Below are 26,916 nucleotides of genomic sequence, written 5' to 3' on the forward strand. Positions count from 1 at the left end.
GTTGCACATGATACTAAAGACTGCACCTTTCACAAAGAGGACTACCGTGCAGTCTACCTTCCCAGCATCGTTGGATACTTCGCACGTGTATTTCGAGGTATCAGTGGGCTTTACAGAGTGAAGCTCCAAAGAGCTTGAAGAGGCATCTTTTTTAATGAAATAAGTGCCTCCTGTAATTATGTCTTTTTCTTCCCTGAACCACTTTACAGTTAAAGGAGCTGTTCCAGTGAATGCTGTTCTTAAGGAAACTGTAGTTCCTGGAATAACATCCTGGTCGTGTGGTTTCACTGTGAACGCTGGCGGTTCTGGAGGCCAATAACACAAATTTACATTTTACGTTAGTATGAAATGATTCAGAGATTACACGTAAAAAAACCAAATGCATAAGATAAGCCAAGCCTTCGTGACCTTTCACATAGAGCGTGCCACTGGTTTCTTTAAAGCCAGCTGAGTTGGTGGCTCTGCATTTGTAAACACCAGAGTCAGCCTTTTCTAGCCACATGATTCTCAGTATAGCAGAGCTGTCTTTAAATTCAGGCTGGAATTTGTCTCCAGAAACAATCTCCTGGTCGTCTTTGAACCAAGTCACGGTCATGGGCTGTGACCCAGACACCTTGCAATCCATGGAGACAGGATTATCAATGTTACCGTCAACTCTTTTCAGCGACTTGGTGAAAGCTGGAGGCATTATCCGATCTGGACGTTAAAGAAGAAAAATCATTTATTTGCAGTTTCACACTGACAGGAACCACTGAGCAAAATCCAAAAGCAAATAACATTGTACACACAACATTTTAGGGCTATAGCATAATGCATTTCCCAAAATGTATGAATACAATGTGTTTTCCGTGTAAACACACACAGCTAAAACAAAGGTTTTAAGAAATTTCAGAAGTAGCTGAAACCAGCAGCCAACCTAAGACAGTGACTGAGCATGTGCACTGGTCTTTCCCGACTTTATTTGCCACTTCCATTTTATACTCTGAAGTATCTCCTTTTTCTGCAGTAAGAATTTTCAGGGTGGCAATATTATCCTTCAGAGTCATCTTATATTTACGGCCACTAATGATCTCCTTCCCATCTTTAAACCATTTCACTTTGAGATCTGGGCTTCCAGAGACCGTGCACTCCAATGCGGCTGAGTCCCCTGCCGTCACACTAATGGACTCTGCAGGTTCTACAATCCTGGCAGGTTCTGGGATAAGACAGTTTTTAAGACAAAGAGTTTAGACATAAAAACCTGTATTACACTATGTAAAGGCATCGCTGCATCAAAGATGCTATCTGACCTTGCACAGTCAAGATCGCTTCACACTTTTGTTGCCCAGCCTCGTTCTCCGCTTGGCATGAATACTTGCCACCATGGCTGATGGCAACTGTTGTTATCGACAAACTCACAACACCGTTCTCAAAAACCATCTTGATATTTGGATCATCATCTCTTAGCATCTTGGAGTCTTTCATCCATTTCACAGTGATGGGAGTTGAACCTTTAATCATTCCTTGTAGTTTTACTGTATTTCCCAAGACTGCTGTAACACTCTCAACCCTTTTTGAGAAAGTTGGTGGATCTACAGAAACACATTACAAGTTAAAAATGGACAGAATTAAATCTGATTCCGCAACTGCTGTGATGGGCTTGAGTTTACTAACCTTTAAGTTTAGCCACAGCCTTAGTGGTGACTTTTCCCACATCATTTGATATGACACACTGATAATCTCCAATATCTGTAGTGTCAAATGTTTGAATCTCCAGCCTTGCTATTGAGTCTTGGGAAATCAATTTATATTTCTGATCACTGGTGATGGGTTTCTTATTTTTTACCCAAGTGATTTCAAAAGGAGCTGTTCCTGTGACCTCGCACTCCAGGTGAGCAGCTGCTCCCTTCACTGCCTCTACTGTCTGCAGGTCTTTTCTAATGCACGGTGGCTCTATGCATCATAGGTAAAGTAAATGCAGTTAATGCCAAAGTTTGTTTTTTGTCTGAACTGAAGTAAATGTAAAGTAAATCCTTGGACAAACCTTTAACAGCTAAAAGAGTACTGCAGCTTTCACTCCCAGCATTATTTGACACCTCACAGGTGTATCTGCCACTGTCTGTGACCAGAAGGTTCATGATCTCCACAGTAGCAACTCCACTCTTGAAAGATATTTTATATTTGTCTCCATTATTCAGCTCTCTTTCATTCCAGAACCAGTGGATGTGAAGTTCAGGCGATCCTTTGATTGTGCACTGTAAGCGTGCAGCTATGCCCTGTTTCCACGTGAGCTTAGATTCCATTTTCTTCACAAAGGCAGGGGGCTCTGAAAGAGTGTTTTGTTCAAAAACACTAAGACTTTTTATACATTGGTGAAATATAGAAAAAAGTCAACCAAGACATAAGAAAGCAAAAAAGAATGCAAAAAAGGCATAAGACGGCAGCACAGTATTAGTATCAGCTTGGAGCTAGCTAAAAACTCTTGTCAACATTGACCTCACTTCAGGTAAATGCATAGGTTTTCATCACAGTAAATGGAAAGATCACCGTTACGATCTTACCTTGAACTGCTACCACAGCCTCACAGGAGGAGCTGCCAGCCTCGTTTGCAGCTGTGCACACATATTTCCCAGAGTCCTTTAGTTTGGACTTGGGGATCTCCAGAACAGCGACCTTGTCCTCAAAGGACAGTTTACACTCCATACTCTGGTGGACTTTTTTGCCATCCCTGGTCCAGGTGACAGCCACACCAGTGTCCTCATTCACGTGGCACTCCAGCCTCAGTGGGTCATTAACAGCTGCAGATACTGGCTCAATGACCGTAACAAACCGGGGCTTGTCAATAACCTTGAGCTCTACTGAAAAAGTAGCTACACCAACACTGTTGGAAGCCTTGCACAGGTACACTCCCTGATCAGTCAGTTCAAGACTTTTAATGTGAAGGGAATACTTGTTCTTTTCACATTTCATGACATAGTTCCCTTCAGAGGAAATTGTTATGTTGTCCTTGTGCCAGACAACTTCCATAGGCGAGGATCCAGTAAGTGAGCACTGGAACACAGCTTGTTTTCCCACATATAAAGTCATTGGGTCTGGTTTTGATACAAATACTGGTGGGTACATCTCTATGGAGAGCAGGCAGAGCACACAAAAAGTTCAACAGGTTTAAAAAACCACCATTAAAAATAAACCTGTGCAACTCAGTGATCAATATGACATGGCAACATTTTGCTTCTTAATAGTGATATACTGCCAAATAATACAGCAGCTTAGCGCTATAAACTAAGCATACCTTCCACACTTGACCTTGATAATTCACAGTACAACACAGTGTTTGTATATAATTCTCTCTCTCTCAAACACATATATGCATAGCAATAATTTAAATGAGGTCCTTTTGGGATCTTACCGGTGACAATGAGCGAGGCAGTGCAGCTGTCTGTGCCGTGTTGATTTGAAGCTTTGCAGGTGTATTCTCCACTATCAGCTTTGACAGGGTTCAGGAGCTCTAAAGAGGAACTAGTGTGGTGGCTGACGATCCGATACTTTTCACTCTGTCTGATTTCGGTGCCAGATTTGTACCATTTGAACGCCACGTCCGGAGCTTCTTCAATCTCACATTCAAACTTGGTGTGACTGCCGACATTTATCTCCAGAGGTGTGATTTTCTGCCTAAAGACAGGGGGCACTGTTGCAGACACAGACAAAAAAAGCACATTTTAGTAATGAAATTTACTGCTACTCTTTAGGTAAAAACAAACAAACAAAAGATTAGGAAAAGGAATGGTGGAATGTACAATAATGGTGGATGGCAAGCCAAGGTGACTGTGGAGAAAAACAAAACCAAAAAAATGCCAGAACATTAGCCCCATGGTTTTACCAAAAGCAGCCTGAAAGAAGATGATATCAGTGTACGTGATTTTCTTGGTTTGTGAAAGATGAGGCAATCTGAAGCCCTTAAAACATGCAGAGAGACATTGTGGACGTGGAGAATGGCGACAGATCATGGGAAAACACGTTTAAAACAAAGCAGTCTGGTGCCACTTGCATGCCAATGTAAACATCCTAATGGCCAGATCATGACAAACATTATAGCAAGAAGCTTATGCACTTCAGAAATAAAATTACATTACGACTGCGATGGTTCTGGCCTTTAAGGAAATACTGACCAAGATGATGTGGAAAAAAGAAGAGAGTGAGTTAGTACCATCCAGTGCCCTGCTTAGACTGCTCATGCCAAGCTATGAAATGAATAGAGGAACCAAGGTGACAAATGCATATATTCATGTGAAGACAAAGGTTTGGAATGATCCACTGAATGATTAGTTGCTGTCAAAGAAAATGAATTGGATGAATGAGTGAATGATACATAGATTTGTCCTGTTATCAAACCTCTTGAGACCACAGTGAGCCTTGAAGATGTTGTTGTCCTGCCGGCTTCATTCTCAGCCTCACAAACATATTCTCCTTGATGCCTCTCCTTGACAACTTTGTTGATAACCATTGTGTACGTGTCATGGTCTTTGGAACACTTGAACTCTTTGCCAGATTGCACCAATTGCCCATTGAAAAACCAGTTAACCTTTGTGACGTACTTAATGGTAGTGCTGAAGGTTACTCTACTATCTTCTTCTATCAGTATGTCATTGAGAGAATTAACAATTACAGGATATTCTCTCGGTTCTGGTCTGGATACTTCGATGCCCTCTTTGGAAATGCTGACATCCACTGCCTGCTCAGTGGTAGTAGAAGTGGTAATGATAGACACTTCTACATCTTTTTCTTGACTTGTAATGATTGTTGACCTCACCTCCTGTCTTGAAACTTGCTCTGACTGCTCAGAAGCTATGTGAGCTTCAGTTTGAATTTTGATATGGGATGACCGTTTTACCTTTGTGTCCATGGATTCCTGCACTACAACCTGTTCCTCCAATGTAGCATGCTCAACTGCCATTTTAGACTCAGTTTGAAGTGATGCAGAATGAGATTTAACAGCAGTAAAATCCGCTGTGCTCTCTGTCACGCTCACAGTCTTTACCATGGATGACACTGTTTCGCTAGAGCGAGCTGAGGTGGCTTGTGCCCTCTGAGGTTTGTCTAGTTGCATAGTACCTTGCTGTTCTGAAGTAAGAACATGGGCCTCCTGATACACCATGGAGTGAAATGCTGCCTGAACCTCAGTCCTGAGGTCAGCTGTCTGAGGGTATTCACCCTCAAAAGCTAGAGTGATCTCCACAGGGGCACCTGTTGTTGTGATCAGATATGTGAACATGGCCCACTTGGGCTCTCTTTGAACCTTGACTTCCTGTACTTCTACAGCGTTTAGGTATCCTACAACTTCAGCCAGTAACACTGGCTGTTCACTGGCTACAGCAGACTGAAGAGCATCTCTGAGCTGATGCTGTATATTTGAAGTGGATGATTTAGGGATCTGGATCACAAATGTCATCTCTTTAGGCAGAGCTGTAATATCTTTAGATTCTGGTGCCAAAAGGGACAACTTTTGCTGTGCATTAACAGCAACTTTGGTGGTCTCAGACTTGGTGATCTCTTGAGAGAATTCACCTGTCAGCACTCGCTTCTCGTCCATCATTACTGACTGCCTGACTGACTGACCCTCTTGGATCTGAACAGCAAAGTCCTGTTCTGCTGCCTTTAGAAAGACGCTACTCTCAGTGGAGATCTCTTTCTCCTCAATCTGGATTGGCTCAGTGGGTACTTTTGGCTCTACTGTTGTCTGACATGTGAATCTGTCTATAGCTGTTAAATGATCTGTGTGGCCCTCCTCCAAAGCCTGTTCATCTGTCACAGAAGTGACATGCATCACGTTCCAGCGATCCTCCTTCTGTAGTAGAGCTCGCTGATGCTTGCACTCTGTGCTAACTGGTGTCTCTTTTGACAACTGCACAGGCTGGTAGCACAGGTGGAGGATACTTTGTGGCTTGGGCTCAGTTCGAGACTGAGACTGAACTCCAGACAAGGACAAATCCAGTTCTGAGTAAAAATCAGCTGTGAGCTCTGGTTTCTCTTCTGAAAGAGCTGCATGGCTTCTTGCCTTTTCTTGTTTCTGCATTGCCACCAGCTGGTCAGGCTTCTCAACTGTGAGAATGCCCTCTTTGGGTAGGACCTCCACAGGCTGGGTTGACTGGAGATGCAGCAGGGTAGGGGCCTCTTTCTGGTGCTCTATGGTTATAGTGTCTGCCTTGGAGTCAAACTCTGATGTAGCCTCACAAACTACTGTTCTCTGCTCATCCTGACTAACAGTATGTAGCAAAGTGGGACTCTTTCTGGTCCCTGCGTGCTCTGGTGTTGGTTTTTCATATGTTAGTCTTTTCTCAGATGGAAGGAGGTCCTGTTCTGTTATAACCTGCAGGTGTAACAACTGCTTTCCTTCTATCTGGGACTTAATGGACATGGCACTGTCTAGATTAGGAAGCAACTGTGTGGACTCACCCTGCAGCATTCGTGTCTCTTCAGCAGTTAGAGCTGCTTTCATCATCGTATCTTTACAGGTATGGGCTGCTTCCTCAGCAGGCCTCTGAATAGAGAATTCTGACTCCTTGCAAAGAGTTTGCTTAGACTCGTTCACTAAAGCTGTGACAGGTGGCTTATGTTCTTTTCTAATTGCAGACTTAACAGCAGATTCTGCTGTTGCTAACTCAGTTGTGTGACCCTCTGCAAGCACCTGCTTTTCTGTGGACTGGGCCGAATATAAAATCTTAATACCTTCCTTAACCTTATAACCCATCTCTTCCTGTGGTTTGGGGATCTCTTGAGACTCCTCCTTCAGGATTGACAGTTGTGTTTTCACTTGATGACCACTGACTAGATGTTTAGGTTCTGAAGTGATTTTAACAGTAGCAGACTTCCTGTCACCCAGTGGCTCTGTGCTAACAGCAGAAAGTGGTGTGAGCTCCTCGACAACTGCTAACTTCTGTTTTGACTTTTTTTCACTGACTGCCTGAAGCTCAATGAGATCTGGCCTTTGAATGTCATCACAGTGCTGCTCTGTGAGGTCCTGACTCTCTTCAACAGACGATGTGAATGCTGCCATGTGAAGCTGTTTCGCAGGAACAGCTGACACTTGGTCTGGGTGAGTAGGAACCACAGACACCCGTTCCTCTGTCTCATGTGCCTGAAGTATTGCTGCCTGGTGGGTAACCCTCTCACAGTACACGGTGGCAGTGGAGACATCTACTTCTCTAAGGGAACTCACTTGCTCGCTGGGAATGATCTGCCGATCTTCTGTGCCGATGGTGTAAACCATCTGATCTGACTTAGCTTTATCCTGGCCTGGGAGGCTGACCTGGTACAAGCGTGACTCTGTTGCTTGTTCTGTCACTGAAACCTTGTAACTTTTCTTCTGAACGGCTGTCTCCTGTTTGTGAGAAGCAGAGACTGATTCTTTGAATACAACAAGCTCTGCACTACAAGCGGTCTCACCAAATTGGTTGGAGGCTTTACATGTGTATAAGCCACTGTCCTGTTGTTTGACATTCTTAATAATGATGAAACCAGATCCATCTGAATTGGTTCTAATGGTACAGTTTCTACTGGGCTGGATCTGGAAAGGCCCCTTGAACCACTTTATATCAGGGACCGGATCACCACTGACTTTGTAATTAAAAGAAGCCTCTGTTCCTTCTGAGCACCTCACGGGTTGTATCTGAAGTGTGAAACTAGCAGGCTGACCTGTGAGCTTAAACATCTTCTCAACCCATTTCTCTGCCTGGCTGGCTTCAGGCTTTTTCACCTCCAGGTATTTGGTGCATGTCGTCTGGCCAAATCTATTCGTGGCAGTGCACGAGTACTTGCCCTCATATTCAGACGTGACTTGGGTGATAACCAGTGTGTACTCATCCTTCTCCTCTATCAGCTTGTATACAGAAGAGCTCTTTACAACCTTTCCATTGTGAGACCATTGCACAGTTGGCTTTGGAAAGCCAGATACTCTAACTGTAAACCTGGCGGTTTCCCCCGTGTTTACAGCTGCTCCGGAGAGCTGAGTAAGGAAAACGGGCTTTTCTTTTTTTTTCTCTAAAGTGGAAGAGTAAAGTTTAGAATCTGGCTTGAGTTCAAGTGTTTTAGCTTTTTGTGGTAACTGGACACCAGTGTAGTAGGTTTCCTCTTGTTCTTCCACAGTGGTGATGGTGGTTTCCTCTGTCAGGAAATATTGAGCAGGACATTGGATAATAATATCCAAAGACAGCAGCTATGGTTTTAGCACTTCATTCACAAAATCAGATATTAGGACTGTCCTCATGTAAAACAAATCTCAGCAGAGAGGACTTTTGCAGTCAGTTGTTGAGTTCAATCCGTATTTTGCTTTGTAAAAGTGAAAGCAAACATATCTTTATATTTAAATTACAATAATGAAAAGTCTTATAATAATGTCTCAGTTTAAAAACATTTTGCTTTAGCTGCTGAAGTAATTATGAGGACAATCCTAGGACATGTGACAAAACTACAATAAGCACATTAACTATTAACAATTACATGAAACACAAACGCTCTGACCATTCTGGTTTGTTTTTGACTTCCGACCCATTTACAGTGTTAATTTATCAGATCACCACCTAGTGCAAGAATTGTGTCACAGCTGCCCTTAATTAGCAGAACTAGTATCAATTTTTTATAATTCTGAAATTTGTTTTATGTCTAAAATTTCTTCTACGTATATTCCGTATATATTTTATTTTCTTTGATAATTGATATTCTTTTTCTCTTTTAGCTTTTGTTTTTTAACCACTTATTCCACACTAAATTCTGCTCTGCATGGTGTGCACACAGTGAAGGTTGGGGAGGGCCTGGTTGCATTAAGAGATTTGATTGGGCAATGCAGTATCAGTAATGAAAATAAATGAATGGTCAAGTCAGTACTTGTACGGCTGGTTAGTAGCGGCCCTTTAATTGACCCATCGGCTCAAAAGTGCACGGCCCATTGGGAAAATACCCAATATTTCAGATTACCAGTTAAGCCCCAGTAATGCTTGATTAATGTCTGATTTCTCACGTAAGTCCAGTGTGCAGCTTGAATTTGGGAATAAAAATATTAACTCAGTGCATTGAATTCAGTAAGTTTTTTAAATACTGGCAACTGTATTTCATGCATTTATATTTTCTTGAATATTTTTGTCTTTCATTCTGGAATGTTGCACAGAATAAAGACTGTTTGGTATGACTCCCAGAATCAGGAATTTTCAGCAAACCTTTCTACAAAACATCACTTTTAATGACTTAATTTTCTCTTTTAATGTTCATAGTGATAAATCATCCATTTGAAAGCTGGTTTAAAAAAGCAAGCTCAGACTGCATCAGAAATTTTATTATATAAACTGAGACAAACCAAGATGACAGCTGTACATATAAATGAAAGATTTCAACCTTAATATCAGAATCTTGCATTTTACTGGGTAAACATTCATACACCCCTAAAATTACACATATTTACAAGATGCCAAACTTATATTTTGTTTTTAAAAGGTTTTTCACAGTATTATCTATTTTTAAAATAAGTTATCAAGTTGCTCTTCTGTGACATTTAAAAATGCTTCAAAAAGCCATAAATTTCATTTAGAAACAGCAAGAACTTAGAATCACACAAAATCCACAAAAAGAAAAACTCTGCTAGAAAAACTTCTGTCTCATCCAAACTAAAGAGCTTCAAGTTTCCAAATTGATTTGTGATAAGATCACTGCTTAAAATGTGTTGTCTTAGCGTTGTTAGGGCTGGGACGAACTCACCGATGCACATCAGTAATATTTAGAAGATGATGTTTTATTTGTTAGTTATTCATAGGTGCTGCCTTTGAGCAAACACACAGGTTTTTGTATTTGTGATATTTGCCTGATAAAAAGAATTTGCCTAATACAAATAATAGTGTTGTTGCTATCATCTCCATTAGTGCAAATTTCTCTTAACACCAAAATAACAAAAAAAACCAGGCTGCTAACATTTTTAGATTTTGGATGCAACACTTTGTCACTGAATTGTAAAGACATTATGGCAATAATGTTGCTTTCAAAGAGTTACCGGAAAATAGAGAAACACATAAAGCCATGTTTTTTGAACAAAAGTGTAAAGTATCACATTACCGTCACTGACACGCTAAAAGAAACATTTACTACATACATACTCAGTTATTTGAGCGCTAGCTTTGTTCTTAGACATGTCCTATATGTACGACAGGTAACCATATTATTGTTAGCCACAATCCTAAACCAGTAAGAAAATTTTAAGAAACTAGTTAGTATGAAAACATTCTCTTTTCAGAGAAATATGACATTTTTATGCTCTCTATAAAAGCTCTCTATAAAAATAATGTTTCTCCTTCATCCAACCTCTATCCAGTCTTATCTGCAAACTTCTAGAAAACTTACGCCTCATGTACTATATATATATATATATATATATATATATATATATATATATATATATATATATATATATATATATATATATATATATATATATATAGTATAGATAAATTGCACAGACGGTCTCTTTGAATATAAGCTTTTCCTTCACACTCTGTTTTTCATTCATTCATCTTTTTCCTCCCCAAATCAAAATCTAATTCTACTGTGAAAGCAAAATTTAGATACAACACAAAATATGAATATATGACCTGTCCCAGCACCTTTACCCCTAAAACACCTTCAGCAGTGCTGCAGTTTCAATGCAGCCAGCTGTGTTTTGGATTATGCACTTGTATTCACCAGCATCACTCTGGGTCACGTTAGTAATGAGCAGATTGAAGTGGCCTGCAGTTTTCACCTGGATTATATACCTGCTATCTGTGATACGGTCTCCGTCTTTGTACCATTCAGCAGTGGGGTTTGGCTTACCATTAACCAGACACTGGAGAATGACAGGTGTCCCTACTGCTGCCGTTACATCAGTCAATGGTATGATACATTTCGGGGGTGTCTCAGTCACCTGAAACTGGAAGCTACACATATCACTGGACTTACCTTTAAATTCTATCTTTTCATCTTTTGCTGTGTCAGCAAATACATCAAAGTCAATGCTGACATATTTCTCTCCCTCTTCACTTGTTTTATTGTCAGTGTTGGCCACCAACCTGACTGCCCGCTGTGACTCATCAGCTTCTTGTTCAAAATCAAACTCCAGCTCAATTTCTGACACCTGTTCACCATCAAATGATGTGTTGCCAACCATCAAGTCAAACCTCTGGGGCTGGACTTTGGCACTGCCGAGGGACACAGCGGTCAGCTCCCTGCCCCTGGTCTTTCCCGAGAAATCCTTGGCACTTAACACCACTAGGGAAGCCCTACATAGAGTCTCTCCGACAATGTTGATTGCCCTGCAGGTATACACGCCACTATCCTGTGTTGTGACTTTGCAAATCTTCAGGAAATGATTGTCACTATCAGAAAAGTGCAAGTATTTTTTGTTATTTTGAGGAATTTTTCTATCACCTTTGAACCAGGATACGATGGGAGATGGAATTCCCATAAGTGAGCACTCAAACATTACAGTGGTGCCTTCTGGGTTTTCCATGTCACAGATTGGATTGATGAACCGTGGGGGCATCTCGGTGACCTCAAATGCTATTTTCAAGTCATCGTGCTCCTGGGTGACAAAGTCCACAGCACCCTCCTCATAAATACTTGGTAACACATTCAGAGATATGATCATACTCTTATTGTCAGCTGTGTATTCAGGTATGGTGATGATCTTCACCTGTTTCTCAAATTCTTTGACTTCATTTTCATCCAGCTCTACTTCAAGCAGAATCTCTTGAGGAGATGGTGAACGAGAAGAGTCATCTTCCTCCACATCAAATTTCATGACGTGCTGATGGGAGACAGCAGGTGGGACGGGTGTAAACCTTACTTCCTGTGATACAACGATCACTACAGCAACACTTCTGGCTTCGCCAACATAATTCACAGCTTCGCAAATATACTCCCCCTGATCAGCTCTAGTGACATTTTGAATTGTTAGTGAGATGCTGTCACCATCCCGCTCTATAGTAACTCTGTCATCCGCTACCAGCTGGGTTTTGTTGCGGAACCAATTCACCTGGGGGGAAGGTAGGCCAAACACCTCAGCATAAAATGTTAATGTGTCGTTCTCAAACACGTTTTTCTTCATGAGAGGTTTTAGGAAGGCCGGAGGGATCCCCTGCACTTTCTCCTGCAGGGTTGACAACCCCAAAGACCCTCTGGCCTGGCTGAGGATTTGATTTTCTTCCACATTCATTCCAGATAGAGTTTTTTCGATGCCCTCATCAGTAGGAGAGGTTAGGAATTGAACAGGTGAGAAGAACCTCTCACTTGAGTCTTCTGTTGATGGTCTTTTGTATTCTACAGGGGAGAATGGATATTCCTGAGGGGTCTTAAACCCACCAGATTCATCAGAACTTGGAGTATGAAAGAACACGGGAGACTTCGGAGTGTGAAAGGACTGTGCAATTGGTTGTGAGACTTCAGTAGAGGAGCCTGGGGTGTAGAACCTCTCAGCTACCTCAACTATGTCTTCACTCACAGTGCTGCCAATCTCTATGGACATCTCAGACTCAGGGGACAGCGGCCTCCCCCAGTCTGGAGGAGGACTATAGTAGTTGTACACTGCACCAAAAGTGACCTCCTCTTCCTCTATGGAGCCAGCTGCTGCTGCTCCCCCAGCTTGATCTGCTGAGTCTCTTTCCATACTATCTCCTTCCTTTCCACGGTCAGCAGCAGCTCTAGACCGACCAAGTGGGTTTGCTGTTGTGAGTACTTTAGGCTTGACAATAAATGTTTCTGGTTCTGACTTCAAGCGAACCTCAATTTTCTCATATTCACCCTTAATTTGTGTAGGAGACTCAATTAGATCATCAGCCACTGTGTTTTCTGATACTTCTCTCTTGTCATCCTGGGATTCTAGCATACTACCAAAAACACCGCTGTCAATAGATACTTCTGGGAACGAAATCAGCTCCTCATTATGAGCTTTGTCCTTAGTGGGCTCCTGTATGGAAATAAGCTTATCGCCAGAAAGTTCACCCTCCTTATGCACATACTCTAACATTAAATCAAATTCCTCTTCTAATCCTTTCACATCACGCTTCACATGTTTTTCTACTTCTTCTAAAACCCCCCCAACACTAGTATGGTCAGAATAATTTGCCGTACGTGAGATTTTAGCCTCACTTTCTACAGAGCAAACCCTTGGAACTGCACTTTGGCTTGCTGGTTTTAGAGATTTAGAAATTTGTTTGGGCTTAACAGTTCCTTCAGGTTGAGAAGAAAGTGTGGGAAGGCAGCTTCCTGCAGGTACTTTCTCAGACTCGAAAGCAATGTGGCTGCCAGTTTTGTCAAATGTTTCCCATCTAAATCTCTCCGCTTCACCCGCCTCAGTGTGTTGAGGGAGTAGGCCAAGTTCCTGTGACCCTGGTCTCACCACCTCTGGAGACTCCCGCATTTCCTCAAGAAACTGTTTAACTGCACCACAACTTACTCCTGAAATAACTTCCTTACTGACATCAGTGACCTGGGAGGTTTCAAAAGAGACGGGCTTGTTGGATTCTACTGGAGCATGAGAGGCTTTGTAAGAACTTTCACTTCTGGTTGTAGGTGAAGCAAGCTGAACACAGCTCTCTGTATGCATAGTATCAGGTTTATGTGGCATTACCTCTTCCTGCTGGTTAAGAGACATGGTAACAGACGGTATAAACTCCTCTGGGAACAGTGTTTTCTTTCTTTCCTCTTCCAGAGAAAGATTTTCCGTTAATCTAATTGGTGATGTTGATTCGAAAGTCTGTTTAATCTGAGAAACTTTAATTACAGCAGCAGAACCTTGCAGACCACAGCCGGATATAACCTGAGGCTCTCTAGAGAGACTGGGTCTGGATACAGTAGTTTTGACAGGCACGTCTGTTGGAGCTTGTGAACTCGGAGGTTTAACTTTTGGCAGCACAACACTATCCTGAGCTTTTTGGAAGATGTCAGGTTTCTTGAAATCCTCAGTTAAGCCATAAGGAGACTTCCTCTCTGTCTGCAATGGGGTGAAATCAACACCTGAAAACTTCTTAGGTTTTTCAACTTGATAGGAGACTTCAGAGATACTGGTTACCTCTCCCAACTTATTTCTAGCAACACATTTGTACAGTCCAGCATCAGGGTATGTAAAATTGCTGATATACAGCATGTACATTTTATCATGTATCTCAGTACTATATTTTCCAACAGTGGCTTCAAGGCAAATATGGTCATGATACCATGTGACGTCTGGAGCAGGTTCACCAGTTATAACACACTTCAAGACAGCTGTTTCACCCTCGGAACAGGTTATATTCTCTAATTCAGTGACCACACAGGGAGCTTCACCAACCACATCAAATGAGAAAGTAAATTTGTGTCTGACGGTCTGGGATGCTGCTTCACTACTCGGTCCAGATGACATTCCCTCTGTAAAAACCTGAGGTTTGTCCACACGAATATCCTCAGCCATCTCAGGGATGGGGGTGGCAGCTGTAATTCGAATTTCCACGGGTGAGGTGCTAAAAGATTCGTCTGAGCTGCGGCGTTTAATGATCTCCATCCGAGGCACCTTTAACGTTACCTTTCCTGAATCAGTGTAGGTCTGAAACTGCTCCTCAATCAGACTCTCCTGGTTTTCCTCCTTCATTGGTGCTTGTATTTTTACCACATCCGGTGTGACTCCTGACACTTTTGGCACCTTTTTGTTAGAGATTTCAAGAGTAGCACTGCAGATGGATTTGCCATGTTTATTGGTTATGATACAGTCATATGTGCCCTCGTGATCTGTTGTTGGATAGAATATGGTGAGCTTTGAGTTGTTAGATTTCTGTATGATATCATAGTCAGGATTGTGGTCGAGTGGATGGCCGTCTTTGAGCCAGTTCACAGTAGGTGGAGGATCACCTTGGAACTGGCAGATAAACTCAGACATCTCGCCAACTTTTACTTTAAGTGAAGATATTTCTTTAACAAATACTGGATGTGAGCCTCCCAGACTTCCAAGATCTTTTATGTTTAACTCCACATTTTCAACTCTTCTCTCTTCCTTCTTTATAGCACCTATTTCAGTACTCATCTCCTTACCCTGTGTAGATCTCAGATTTCTCAAATCTCCACTTCTTTCATCCCTCTGTTGTTTCCATTCAGTGTTTTCTCTTGCAGTTCCCATCTCCTTTTCCATAGCTCTCTCTTCTCTTACTTCTGACTGGAAGTGTTGCCTGCTGGATTTATCAACATGCATAGCATGCTTCTCCCTTCTAAACCTCACCACTCCCTCTCTTTCTGAATCATCCTGTCGACTAAGGGATGGGGAGCTTCTCCTGACTGGGGAAGGCTCACGATGGCTTTCATAAGAGGCAGAGGTAAGTTCATATTCCTCATAAGGACGCCCAGTGAGCTGGGTTGGAGAGTATTTCTGGACTGATGAAGCCTGAGAGTCCTTTTGATATCTTACAGGGGCATCAGGTGCACCCACATGGTGTAGCAAACTAGCATCTGCAGCAGGGTGCCTGGCCATAGAAGCCTCAAAAGGAGGTGACAGGTCACACTTTGCAATGGGCTGAAAAACTGACGGTTTTTCTGTTGAAAATAAATGTGGAGGCGGGGGTTCACTGGGGTGGGCTTCATGAGACATGCCACTATGATGGGGCTCACAATAAGTCAGGGGCAGTTGGGGCCACTCAGACTCAAGCTCAGCTGTATCCTCTTGTTCTACTGCATCCTGTTGCCATTTTAATATGCGCTGAGCCAGTGCTTCTTCCTCACTTACAAAGTACTCACTGTCCCTCTGCAGCCTTGTCACACGGCCCTCTGTTGGCAGTTCACCAGCCAGAGGCCACTGCAGAGTTTCACCCTCCTGGTCTTGGAAACCAGCAGGAGCAGACTCACTAGAAACACATTTCTCTCTGACTGTGTTTGCCAATTCTAAAGCAGAGGCCTCTGCGAGATTTGTTCCTGCCTCAGTGGTCTTCCCTGCCTGGAAAGGTGAGTAACCTTGAAGTTCTGCAGTCTGCTCTTGTTCCATTAAAACATCCTGTTGCCACTTTCTTATTCGCTGAGTCAAAGCCTCCTCTTCACTAATAAACTTCTCACTCTCACTCTTCAGGTCTGAGATGTTTTCCCTCGACAGCTGGAGCTCCTTTTCTGCTCTCGTCTTCTCAAACAGCATCTTCTCTGCTCTAGCTTTTCTTTCAGATCTAGACTCATATTCAGCTTCTGCTGCTTTAGCTTTAAATCTCTGCAATTTTTGTTTCTCATGTTCCAGTTCTTCTACTTTTGTTTTCATTTGTCCTTTGACCAACTGGGCAGATGTTTCAAGCTGCTCTGCTACACCTTTGACTTTAGGTGCCATAGGCATTGGCACAGGAGCTATCTTTTTCTCCATTACTTCTTGTGGGGTGTGAATGTGCTTCTCACTCTCCTTGTACTGTGTGCCTGCTGGAATAGGCAGATCGGTTTCTGAGTTAAATGTCTCCTCTTCTGATATTCTCATGCCTTCCTGCCTGATCCCTAAGGGAAGGCGTTTCTCTTCGCATTCAGTTCCTCCAGTTTCTAGCTTCTTCTCATACGGAGCTCTAAAAAACTTGCCTGCAAACTGATCACATGGCTCAACCTGTTTTTCCCCTTTGCTGTCTGGTGTTTGTTTTTCACTAATAAATCTCTCTGAAATTCTGAATCTGTCCTCTGGCCTTGGTCTTGTTCTTGGTGACTTTTGGGACTTTTGCATCAGCGTCTGTGGTGCTGTGTCTTCTTCTAGCCCAATTGTCACTGTGGAAGCTTTTGTACCCACAGAGGCAGACCTTTCCACCTCTCTGCTTCTCATCTTTATTGTAGATGTGGGTGTTGATTGAGCCATTCCTTCAGGATTATCTTCCCATGCCTCTTTTTTGAGTGATTCATGAAAAGAGGAGTGCATGGCCTCAGTTTCCACAGTTGCTCTTTTCTCCTGCTGGTTGTAAATGTGCCCTGTGGGCTCTGTGGACTTTGCCTCAGGGACAATGGGCAGATCAGTTTCAGGATCATATGTCTCCTCTCCTGGCATCCTACTCCCTTGCTGCCATTTCCTGATCCTCAGGGCAAGGAGTTTCTCCTCACAAGCTATTCGTTCAGCTTCCAGGCTCTTCTCGTAACGAGCCCTCAAATCCTCCCCAGCAAATGCTTCTTTACACAGATCAGCTGTTTCTGTTGCTGCTGTGTCTTCTCTAAGAAACCTCTCTCTGGTAGATGTGACTGACTTTGGCATGGTTGACTGTATGAGTAATGTTGCTTCTTGAGAAGGCAGACTTTTAACACGTTCCCCACTTTCAGTGTACATTGTAGTTTCTGGGTAAACCGCTTTCTCACCGAGCGGTCCTTCAAGGTTGCATGCTGTCATCCCAACATTTGTAACCTGCACCTTATGGTCATCAACCACATCTGCTTGTATTTCAACAAAACCCTTGACTTTTTTATCCTCTAGTTTCTCTGAATGTTTGTCGTCTGATGTCTTTTCTGTTTCTGACACACTTGTACTGACCAGCTCACCTCTCATTAATTGGATGGCCCTGGTTCTCGACTGAGGCTCGAATGAATGTCTAACACAAGGCTCAGCGGGATCCCTGCTAGAGGTTTTACCTTGAAACTCCCTGTACGTCTCACCCAAATCAAAGGGTCGATTGAAATGCTGAACATCAGGCAGAGAAGCAGGCTTGACCCTAAGTCTCTCGACATAATCTGCATAGCTTGACTCGCTGGCGACAGATTCTAACTCAAACTCAGAGGAAGACATGGTGGAAATAGAAAGCCTCTTTTTCTGTTTGACAGCTTTTTGGAGTGTAGTAAGTTTTGTTCTTACCTCATTGTGGAGACTCTCAGTGTCACTGAACCTCTCACTGTATCTGTCACTGCACCTGTCACTGAACTTATCACTGAACCTGGTGCCAGTGCGTCGGTCACAGTAGATGTCACTGAATCTGTCGTTGAAGCGCTCAGATCTGTCAAACATCGGGGTAGGAGACAGGGCACGCTCAGAGGCAGTTTCTAACCGCTTAGACTCCTTTTCTGGTTCCTTGTCTTCTGAATGGGAACCAGGCATGAAGTACACAGTACGCACAAGAGCACTCTTAGATCGAGATCTACCCTGATGGACCTTGGACATTTTGTCAAAAGGAGACCCGACATATCTGAGGTCAACCCTAAACTTCCTCTCTTTCCTCTGCTCTGCCATGGTATCGATGCTCTCGTGGGCTTTAGCAGTGCGTCTAATAAAGCCAAGATAGTTAGCAGACTGCTCTTCCCTCAGTGACACCAGAAGTGATGCTGTGGATTCTGCAGAACCCTCTATGTTTATTGCCATTACCTTATAACTGCCCGAGTCCTTTTCTTTGACACCATGAATAACTAGACTGGTAGTGTGAACATGCATTTTGCTGTCAGTGTAGATCCTGCGTCTATGCTCTTTAGGTATAGATCTGTTATTATGAAACCAGAGGATAGTAGGAGGAGGGCAGGCAATCAGTTTACATTTGAACTCTGCTGCCTCCCCTTCTAAGATGGACTGAAACTTAAGTTTCTTTGTGAAAGATGGTTTCATGTTTTCTGTCCATGAGCTGATGGATGAAGTCCTGCTGGAGCAACGATTGGCTGACACCAGGCCATGATCTATGAAATCCTCAGTGTCGGAGAAGGCTCCTCTAAGCTGCCAAGTGGCAGTGAGTTCTGTGCTGCAATGCACAGTTTCTTCTTTTCTTTGAGGACAGAACAGTTCTGCAAACAGAAATGGACAACTGTCAGACCAACACAGCTTCCAGGGATAAAAACTGAAAAAAGGACTTGAATGAATCATTAATGGAAATATTAAATGCATGCAAGGACTCACAATGCCATAAGAAAATTCACTCACCATATTTGTTCGAATAAACGCAAGACTTGATTCTTTTTATTAGAAACCTGCAGGAAGTTTTGATCCTTCGTCTGTGGAAATTTCTTCAAAACATATATTATTTTGTTGTGATTAAAGAAGCATATTTTCAAGATGGACTGCTACCGTTTGCGTGTTTTAGTTCTTGAAACTTGTTTTATGCTAGAATATTTCTTACCTGACTTGCAGACAGAAGAATAAACGCCCTTTCTAATCCTTAAACTTAAACAGGGAATGAAAGATGCACACGTATGAGATGCAGAACTCTCTAAAAACAAATATTATATTCCAAAATTAACCAATGAAGCAGCAGAATTTGGTGAGACGGCGTTTATTCGAACTAATATAGGTTTACTGGGGTTATTTAGAAAGCAAACCACAGGAATCACATTCCACTATCTGCAAGCCAGGCTAAGAAATATTTTGCAGGAGGAAGGTATCAGTTCCAGATTCGGCAATCCTCCATGTCTTTAAAAAATACAGACCCGCGTTTTTCTGGGAAGAAAATCAGATGAACTTTCATGCCAAAGATAAATAAACTTTTGAATGCAAACTGCTCAAGTTCAACAAATTCTCACCTGAGGGAAACCACACAACATTATCAAAGTAAGACCAGATGGAATATGAAAGATAATTTAGAAAGTGTTTATACATATATATATATATATATATACATATATATATATATATAAAGATGTCATGCAACTGTGGAGGGTCAAAGTTCATCCTGAAATATAGAAATGATGATAAAAGCATGGACGCATGACAAGTACGATCCAACACAAAGCATCCACTCATGTAGCGGTTATCACTTTGCTCTCACAAACAATTTATCTGTTTCAGTGAGCCACAGCTTGGAGTTATCCAGTGACAGACTACTTTCAAATCAAAATTCAGTTGAGAGAAATCTGCTCCAGCTGTAGTTTTTCCACTCCAGCCATGATGGAGCAATGCTCTCGCTCTAATATGTGGTGAAAAGTTAACTTTATGACCTTACCTTTGACTTCCAGCTCAGTCTTGGTTTCAGCCTGCTCTCTCACGTGAGTCACTGTGAAGAAAGCCATGACATTTATTCCCTTTTCATCAACACACTGATCCCAACATGGGCAGATGTAGACACACATTTCTTTCACATATAATGTACATTTACATGTGTACTGACAGTTTTCTACCCCTCTTAATGTCTTTCCCTACAGAAAGTATTGCTTCCATATCTTTATTCTGAGCAGGTCTCAGAGTGTTTGGATAATTTTCTATTTTTTTCTTTTCTGTTTTTAATACTGCAGTGCGCTCAAACACACTCAAATAAATGTAAGTCTTACTGTAGCTGCCTTGAAGCAAATTCACATTCTGTATCTGAAAATGAGTCAGGTTACTAACTTCTGTCAGTTCCTGTTTTGAGGCTTTTTTGTTAAATTTTTCTGATTGAAAAATAATTTCAGAGAATCAAACCCACTAGTAACTAATGTGACAGTGAATGTTGCACCTCAGTTCAGGACATCCTCTCAAGCTTTGCTTGGAGCTAATTAGGACGGGTTACCTTCTTCGTTTATGGTGAGTGTGGCTGAGCACCTGGCCTGTTCAGCAGTATTAGCAGTCTTACAGGAGTACTGGCCAAATCATCCACTACGACGAGAGTGTTTTCATCAGACAGTGTTTTCATTCTTGTTAGGCTAAACCGAGTGTTGGTTGTGGAACCAGCTTATTTCTGATTTTGGCATGCTAGCTACACACAGATAAAAGTGGGCCTCCCCCCATGTGGCACTGTACAGCTTGTGATTGGTTGGATGAAATTGGCTTTTGGCAAATTGAAGGTATCTTTAGGTGAGTGATGTTGGTGGTGGCTGATCTGTCCCACGTTTGCTTTTTCCCTGAAATAACGCATGTTCATTGGCTCAGTGTACTTTGTTCTATTTACATCCCAGTAAGCACCATTTGTGTGATCTGTCAGGAGCTGGGAATAAGGGAATATCTTCTGTCCTTTCACAGCATAACAAAAACTACAAACTAAACTAACTAACTACAAAAATACTCAAAACAACCAAAACTACTTGGACCAGAGCAAATGATCCCTCACTATCATGGCTGAGCGTCCCCACTAGCATTTCAAATCACTAAACTGAAAGTGACTGAGGGCTCATGAGGTCATATTTCAGTAAAGAAAGCGTGGATAAAAACTTTGACACAGAACTCAGGTGAAAAAGGAAAAGGTATACACAATGATATTTACTTGTTTGTATTTTTATGAAAGATTGTTCCCTGAGCCTTGGTCACCTTTCATTGCATTCCTATATAACTATAAAACACATTGCAATGGGAGTAATTTTACAAAGTTAATTCTACATGGTTAATAAACACTTCCAACACAAAAGCCCACATTTTTCTCATTTTTATTATTATTCATTTTATGATCCTCCAATGCCACCATAGGCAGTACGATGGGTTCTTTCCGGGTACTCCAGCTTCCTCCCACAGTCCAAAGTGATGCAATTAGTAGTGATAGGTTAATTGGTAACTCTAAATTGTGAACACCTCTAAAGGTATGAATGTGAGTGTGGATGGTTGTCTGTCTCTATGTGCTAGCCCTGCAACAGACTCGCGATCTGTCCAGGGTGTGCCCTTCCTTAGACAGCTGGGATGGGCTCCAGCCGATGGATGGATGAATGCCATCATTACACAGGCAGATTTTTCCCTTTTTCCTTTGCCCACTGTTGTTGCTGTTGAGATTCACTTTAATGTATAACTTAATCCTAACCTCAAAGAACAAGTTCTGAAAACTGAATGTGCAGGATTTGTTATCGCCAGACAGCACAACACCAAATCATAATCTACAGATTCAGTGAGAGTGTGTTGATCTGAAACCAGCACTGCTGTGAGCTTCTGTTAGTGACACTTCAATTGTCTCAGAGTAAGAAAAGCAGCCTTTCTTTTTAGTAATAAACTCACCGTCTAATGTAAGAGTTGCAGAGCAGGACACCGTCCCTCCATTGTTTGTGGCCATGCAGGTATACTCGCCCTCGTCCTCTGGATAAACCCTGGAGATCTCCAGCTGACAGCTGTCATCAAACTGAGATATCCTGAAGAATTCGGACTGTTTGATTTCCTTTTTCTTGTGGAACCAGCTTATCTTCACATCTTGATGGTTGACAAAGGAAAAAGCACGGCTTGTGTAAATATACTGCAGTAAATTTGCACTGTGGGTCAACAGCAAGAGTAAATAAGTCAGAAGGTGGTTAATTAGTCGCGTGCCATAATCAAGTTTCAGTGAAGTCCCAATGGCTTCAAGAGAAGACCAAAGGACACACTACTACTGAAACTTATGCGTAGGTAGGAAATTCCATTCACAGGAAGTGGCCACAGGTTTGAATAAAGTTTCAACTTAAAATTCTGTGCAGCGTAACTACCAGGAACTGAGCAATACCATCACTTTGTTTCAGTATTAAAAAAATCACAGCATCACTCAATAAGAAATTGTATTTTTTACCATCTCCACGGACTTTGCACTGGAAGCAAGCTGGTGCGCCCTCGCAGGCTGAAGTGCTGGCCATGGGTGAGATGATGACAGGGGGAGCAACAGTGGCGGGGGAGTCTGGAGAAACCACCTCTGAAACTGCAACACAAGAACCTGAATCAGTACAGATACAGCCACTTACAATGTCTGCCTGGACCCTGGCAGGGCAATGGTGGGTCCTCGGCCAATCCTTGACTGGTCTCCTTGACGGTTGCTATATTGCCGCCTGTGACGTGGACGACACAACTATGAGTAGTAACGCCCTTAATGAGCAATCAGTGGTAAAAGCATGTGTATCCACCAGGGGGAGCAGTGTGGAGGCTCCCTGCAGGCTTGCACTGCATATTCATACACTTTCTAATTAGCTGGTTGGTTAGCGATGCAAAAACTCCACACGCTGTCAGGTAAGAACACTCTTATACAAATAGTCTTCTTCTTTATCTTTTCCAAAACTTTAGGAAAACTTTTTTCTTTTCGTATTTTAGTGCTTGTTGTTCTGCTGCCCTACATCATTTGCATTATATTGAAGCTATCATCACCTCTTAATGATCACGTTGAATTAATAATAAAGTGCAACTTAAAAATATGCAGAAGTCATTTCCACCTTCTGGTACGATCTGACCTATTTCTGGTGGAGAGTTGTGTCCATGAAAACTGTGATGTTGGGCTAATGGCGAGAGCATGCACTCTACTCAGGAAAAAATGCCGATTTCAGCAGAAACCAACAATCTGTTTTATACAAAACTGACTATCAAGTCACATCCATGTCTCACCTTCAACATTGAGTGTTGCAGTGCTTGTGGCAGTGCCATACTCGTTCTTGGCCTCACAGGTGTAGACAGCAGCGTCTTCAGGAAAGACCTCGATGAGCAGCAGTGTGTGCTCGTTGCCATCGTGCAGGAACTTGCACTTGAAGCCAGCGGAGAGAGCCTGGGAGTTTTTGTACCAGAAGACCTGAGGCTGGGGAACACCGCTCACCTGGACTGAGAAGCGAGCTGGTTTTCCAGCCTCCACCGACTGGGGCTCCATGTGGCGAAGGATCTGAGGAGGCTCGGGGACTGAACGAGGCAGAATATTTTAGAGGTAAAGTTTAACTGGAATATACGGATATTCTTGCTCCATCCTCTCATGTCACTTCCCCTGTATTAAGTTCATGTGTGTCTATGTATTTGGTCACCATATTTCACTTCCTGTGTTATTTGGATTCTTTGTCCTCTGTGCCTTGCTTTTAGTTTTCTCATCATCCATTTCTTTTCAGCTGTGTTTTGCTTTCATCACATCTCCACTTTCCTGATTGCTGTTCTCTGTGGGTGGATTTAATTTTCCCTTTTGTGCTTCATGTTTTGTTTCCTGGACCTTTTGTGATGTAATATGAATTGCTTTCTTGTGTCCATCCTTCCGTGTCTGCATTTAGGCCTGCTAGAACCTTCAGCTGCATGTACAGCGGTCCCTCGTTTATCGCGGGAGTTACGTTCTAAAAATAACCTGCGATAGGCGAAAGTAGCCAACTTTATTTTTTACAATTAACATAGATGTTTTAAGGCTGTCAAACCCCTCACTACACACTTAATACACTTTTCTCTCTTATTTAAATATTCTCAAAGTTCAGGCCTTGTAGAAAAATAAGTCCAGTATTACAGAATGAAACCAAAGGGACCTGCAGGTGACGACGTTTTCAGCGTTGTTGTGTTTGTTGGGGAGAAAACTTCACGTCAGAGTCACGCTGCTAGCAATCGAAGATTTATGTAAATTTGACAAGCTGAACGCATTCTGTACTGTACAGGAGACACAGCACGAGATTAATTGACAATGCGCTGTAAAAAACCCAAAAAACTAAATTGCACCAAAAAAAATCTGCGAAACCGCGAAAGGCGAACCACGTTATAGCGAGGGAGCGCTGTATATACTTGAGCTTGTACATATACGTTTAACCCTGTGATTAGAGAAAAGTCCTAAAAAAATTCAAACCCAGTTCTAATTTTATTTAAATCATTAAAGATATAAGCCGAACAGACATTTTACCCTTAAAAATAGCAGCTCAAAGAAATAATTATAAAGCCAAAATGGTGAGAATGATGAGTGTATGTAACCTTCAAAGCACAATTGTATCACTGATGAGAAAGTTTGAAATAAATGGCCTTTTTAGAAACAAACAAGAAACAACCAGTTTTTATGTGTTCATACTGTACATCATTCTTTCTGTGTGACGTCACGCTGGACTTACTGTTTATTCGAAGCTGCATGGTGCTTCTATTTTTGCCAGCGATGAAGGTGTACTCCCCAGCATCACTCCTGTAGGTCTCTGAGATGGTGAGGCGATGCAGCTTCCTGATGGTCACGTAGTTAAATCGTTCTTCCATCGAGAACTGGATCTCCACACCGTTCTTCAGCCAGTGACCCTCCACATCTTCTTCATTCACTTCAAACTCAAAGGTTGCACGGTGTTTCTCCAGAACCTAGGAGGGGATAGTGAAATATTTACATTTCTATCTCTGTTCAATTCAATTCAGTTTTATTTATATAGCGCCAAATCACAACAACTGTCGCCTCAAGGTGCTTTATATTGTAAAGTAGACCCTACAATAATAGAGTTAAGGCCCTATTTTCTGTTGAAAATGTCAGTAAATACAATCACCAAGCACCCAAAATTCTACTATTTAAGTTGCTTTTTAAAATGTGAGTGCAGTAAAACATGCTGTGGGGGACTGACAAACCTGAGCAGGTCATATGTAAACATTAATAGTTATTTTTTATTTTTATGGCCAATCGTCACTGCTTCCACAGAGAGAACAGAATAATATCTAAATATTTACACACTGTTTCTAGTGTATCTTTATGCCTTATTACTTTAAGGCATATTTCTAAATAAGAAATAAAAGAGAAATAAAAATGTTAATGTCAGGTTCAGTATCTGTAAACTTCGCCCGTGTCTTTCCAAGCTAAAACATATAGATGCACCAAACTGACACTAACTTCTCTGCGTAACGCCTGTGGTTGTGAAACAGAGCAGCTTTGGTTGCAAAAGTTAACTTAGGATTAAAATAAGATGAAACTCATTGCAATTAAATAAATGAACAGTCTTAAAAAACAGCGAATCACCTTTAATCCTCAAACTGTGATTACCTGAAAGACAGAAGTTTTATTCTGAAACATCAGTAAATGAACTTTAAAACCACTTCACCGTAATTTCCCGCTCAGGAGGTTCCGAGATCCGAATGTCGCGACCCTCCACTGTGAGCCGGGCCTTGGAGACGCTTGATCCAGCTACCACTGAATATTCCCCAGCATCAGACATTCGAACCGTCTGGATCACGAGGCGGTGAACATACTTCTCTGCTGTCACAATATACCTTTGGATTCAAGGCAGAAGATATCCAACTCACAATTAACCTCTAAAAGCTTTCATTGTCCAAAGGAGACGCTGGGAATAGTGATTTTCAGATTAAGTGTGGCCAAACTTTGACGAGCACTGACAGACCTTTCCTCAGACATGTCCATCTCCTGACCGTCCTTCATCCACATCACCTGGATGTTTGGCTCAGAAACCTCACACTCAAAAATCGCCTTCTTCTTCTCTGTGATCTTTATGTCCTTGATCTTCTTGGTGAATTCAATCACACGAGCTGAAAGAACAACATTTTCAGAGACGTTTCGTAGCATTTCTCACCTCTACAGACTGTAAACGTGCTCAGCACCAGGTTACCTTCGACAAAGAGATTAGCAGTGGTGGCAGCAGAGCCGGCCACAAACTTGTACTCTCCTCCGTCTCCAAAGTGAACGTTTCGGATGGTGAGGGAGTGCGTAAGCTGCCGACTGCGGACCTGGCACCTGTCCGACGACTTCATTTCCACGCCGTTCTTCAGCCATTTGTACGTGATGCCTTCATAGTTGACGGTGACCTCAAAGGTGATAGTGTCTCTCTCTTGGGCATTCAGGTCCTTCAGCATGGAGGTGATCAGAACCGCTGGAGGACGAAATTTGAGGGAAATACAAAAAGACACATTCACTGTGTTTGCTTTTGAAGAATTTCAGCTATTACTGTATGCAGTTATTCAGATATGCAGCTCAAATATATAGCGAGAATTCTGAAACTTTAAAGCTTAAAATATGTTAAATTAGGTGATTATATAATTTAGAAATTATTTTAACCCCCCTTTTGAGTCTCATTCTGATACAGTATTTTCATATCACGTTGTGGGAGGTCAGAATTCTTACGGTTGACGGTGAGTGTTGCAGACACTTGGTCGTTGCCACAAATGAAGGTGTACTCTGCAGAGTCGTCCCTGCTGGTGTTCATGATCTTCAGCTGATGGAGTTTTCCCTGAACCACAATCCTGAACTTGTCACTCATCTCAATCTCCACTCCGTTCTTCAGCCAGGTGGACGGCACATTGAAGTGGGAGACTTCACACTCGAATGTGGCCACTTGAGTCTCTGGTACCTCCACACTTTTCATGGGTTTAGTGACCAGCAGAGCTGCATGTAGTAAATCAGGTCACAAGACATGGATAACAAAAGATTAGACAAATATTCTTCT

At 42.2% G+C, this 26,916-nt stretch overlaps 2 protein-coding genes across 2 annotated transcripts in view; both read right to left on the reverse strand.

The window, feature by feature from the left end:
- The window catches only part of ttn.2 (titin, tandem duplicate 2), a 228,147-nt gene that overhangs the window by 163,002 nt on the left and 38,229 nt on the right, over positions 1-26,916 (reverse strand). The window contains exons 29-45 of the mRNA XM_080290745.1: positions 26,595-26,855; positions 26,083-26,343; positions 25,858-26,002; positions 25,561-25,729; positions 24,604-24,835; positions 23,153-23,437; positions 22,353-22,478; positions 21,815-22,003; positions 19,866-19,916; positions 3,389-3,667; positions 2,541-3,104; positions 2,024-2,305; positions 1,654-1,932; positions 1,290-1,571; positions 917-1,195; positions 409-696; positions 27-305 (exon numbers count right to left, since the gene is read on the reverse strand). Of these exons, the coding sequence (XP_080146871.1) occupies positions 27-305; positions 409-696; positions 917-1,195; positions 1,290-1,571; positions 1,654-1,932; positions 2,024-2,305; positions 2,541-3,104; positions 3,389-3,667; positions 19,866-19,916; positions 21,815-22,003; positions 22,353-22,478; positions 23,153-23,437; positions 24,604-24,835; positions 25,561-25,729; positions 25,858-26,002; positions 26,083-26,343; positions 26,595-26,855 (4,251 nt within the window). The remainder of the gene's footprint in view (positions 1-26; positions 306-408; positions 697-916; positions 1,196-1,289; positions 1,572-1,653; positions 1,933-2,023; positions 2,306-2,540; positions 3,105-3,388; positions 3,668-19,865; positions 19,917-21,814; positions 22,004-22,352; positions 22,479-23,152; positions 23,438-24,603; positions 24,836-25,560; positions 25,730-25,857; positions 26,003-26,082; positions 26,344-26,594; positions 26,856-26,916) is intronic.
- Positions 10,599-19,666, reverse strand: LOC145421157 (uncharacterized). Its single transcript, XM_080291011.1, has 2 exons — positions 19,642-19,666; positions 10,599-18,714 (listed from the first exon to the last, which is right to left on the reverse strand). The coding sequence occupies exons 1-2, from the start codon at positions 19,664-19,666 to the stop codon at positions 10,628-10,630; spliced, it is 8,112 nt and encodes a 2,703-aa protein (XP_080147137.1). The 3' UTR covers positions 10,599-10,627.

The sequence above is a fragment of the Astatotilapia calliptera genome, chromosome 16 (genome assembly GCF_964374335.1).
Source record: "Astatotilapia calliptera chromosome 16, fAstCal68.1, whole genome shotgun sequence".
In the NCBI taxonomy this organism is placed as follows: Eukaryota; Metazoa; Chordata; class Actinopteri; order Cichliformes; family Cichlidae; genus Astatotilapia; species Astatotilapia calliptera.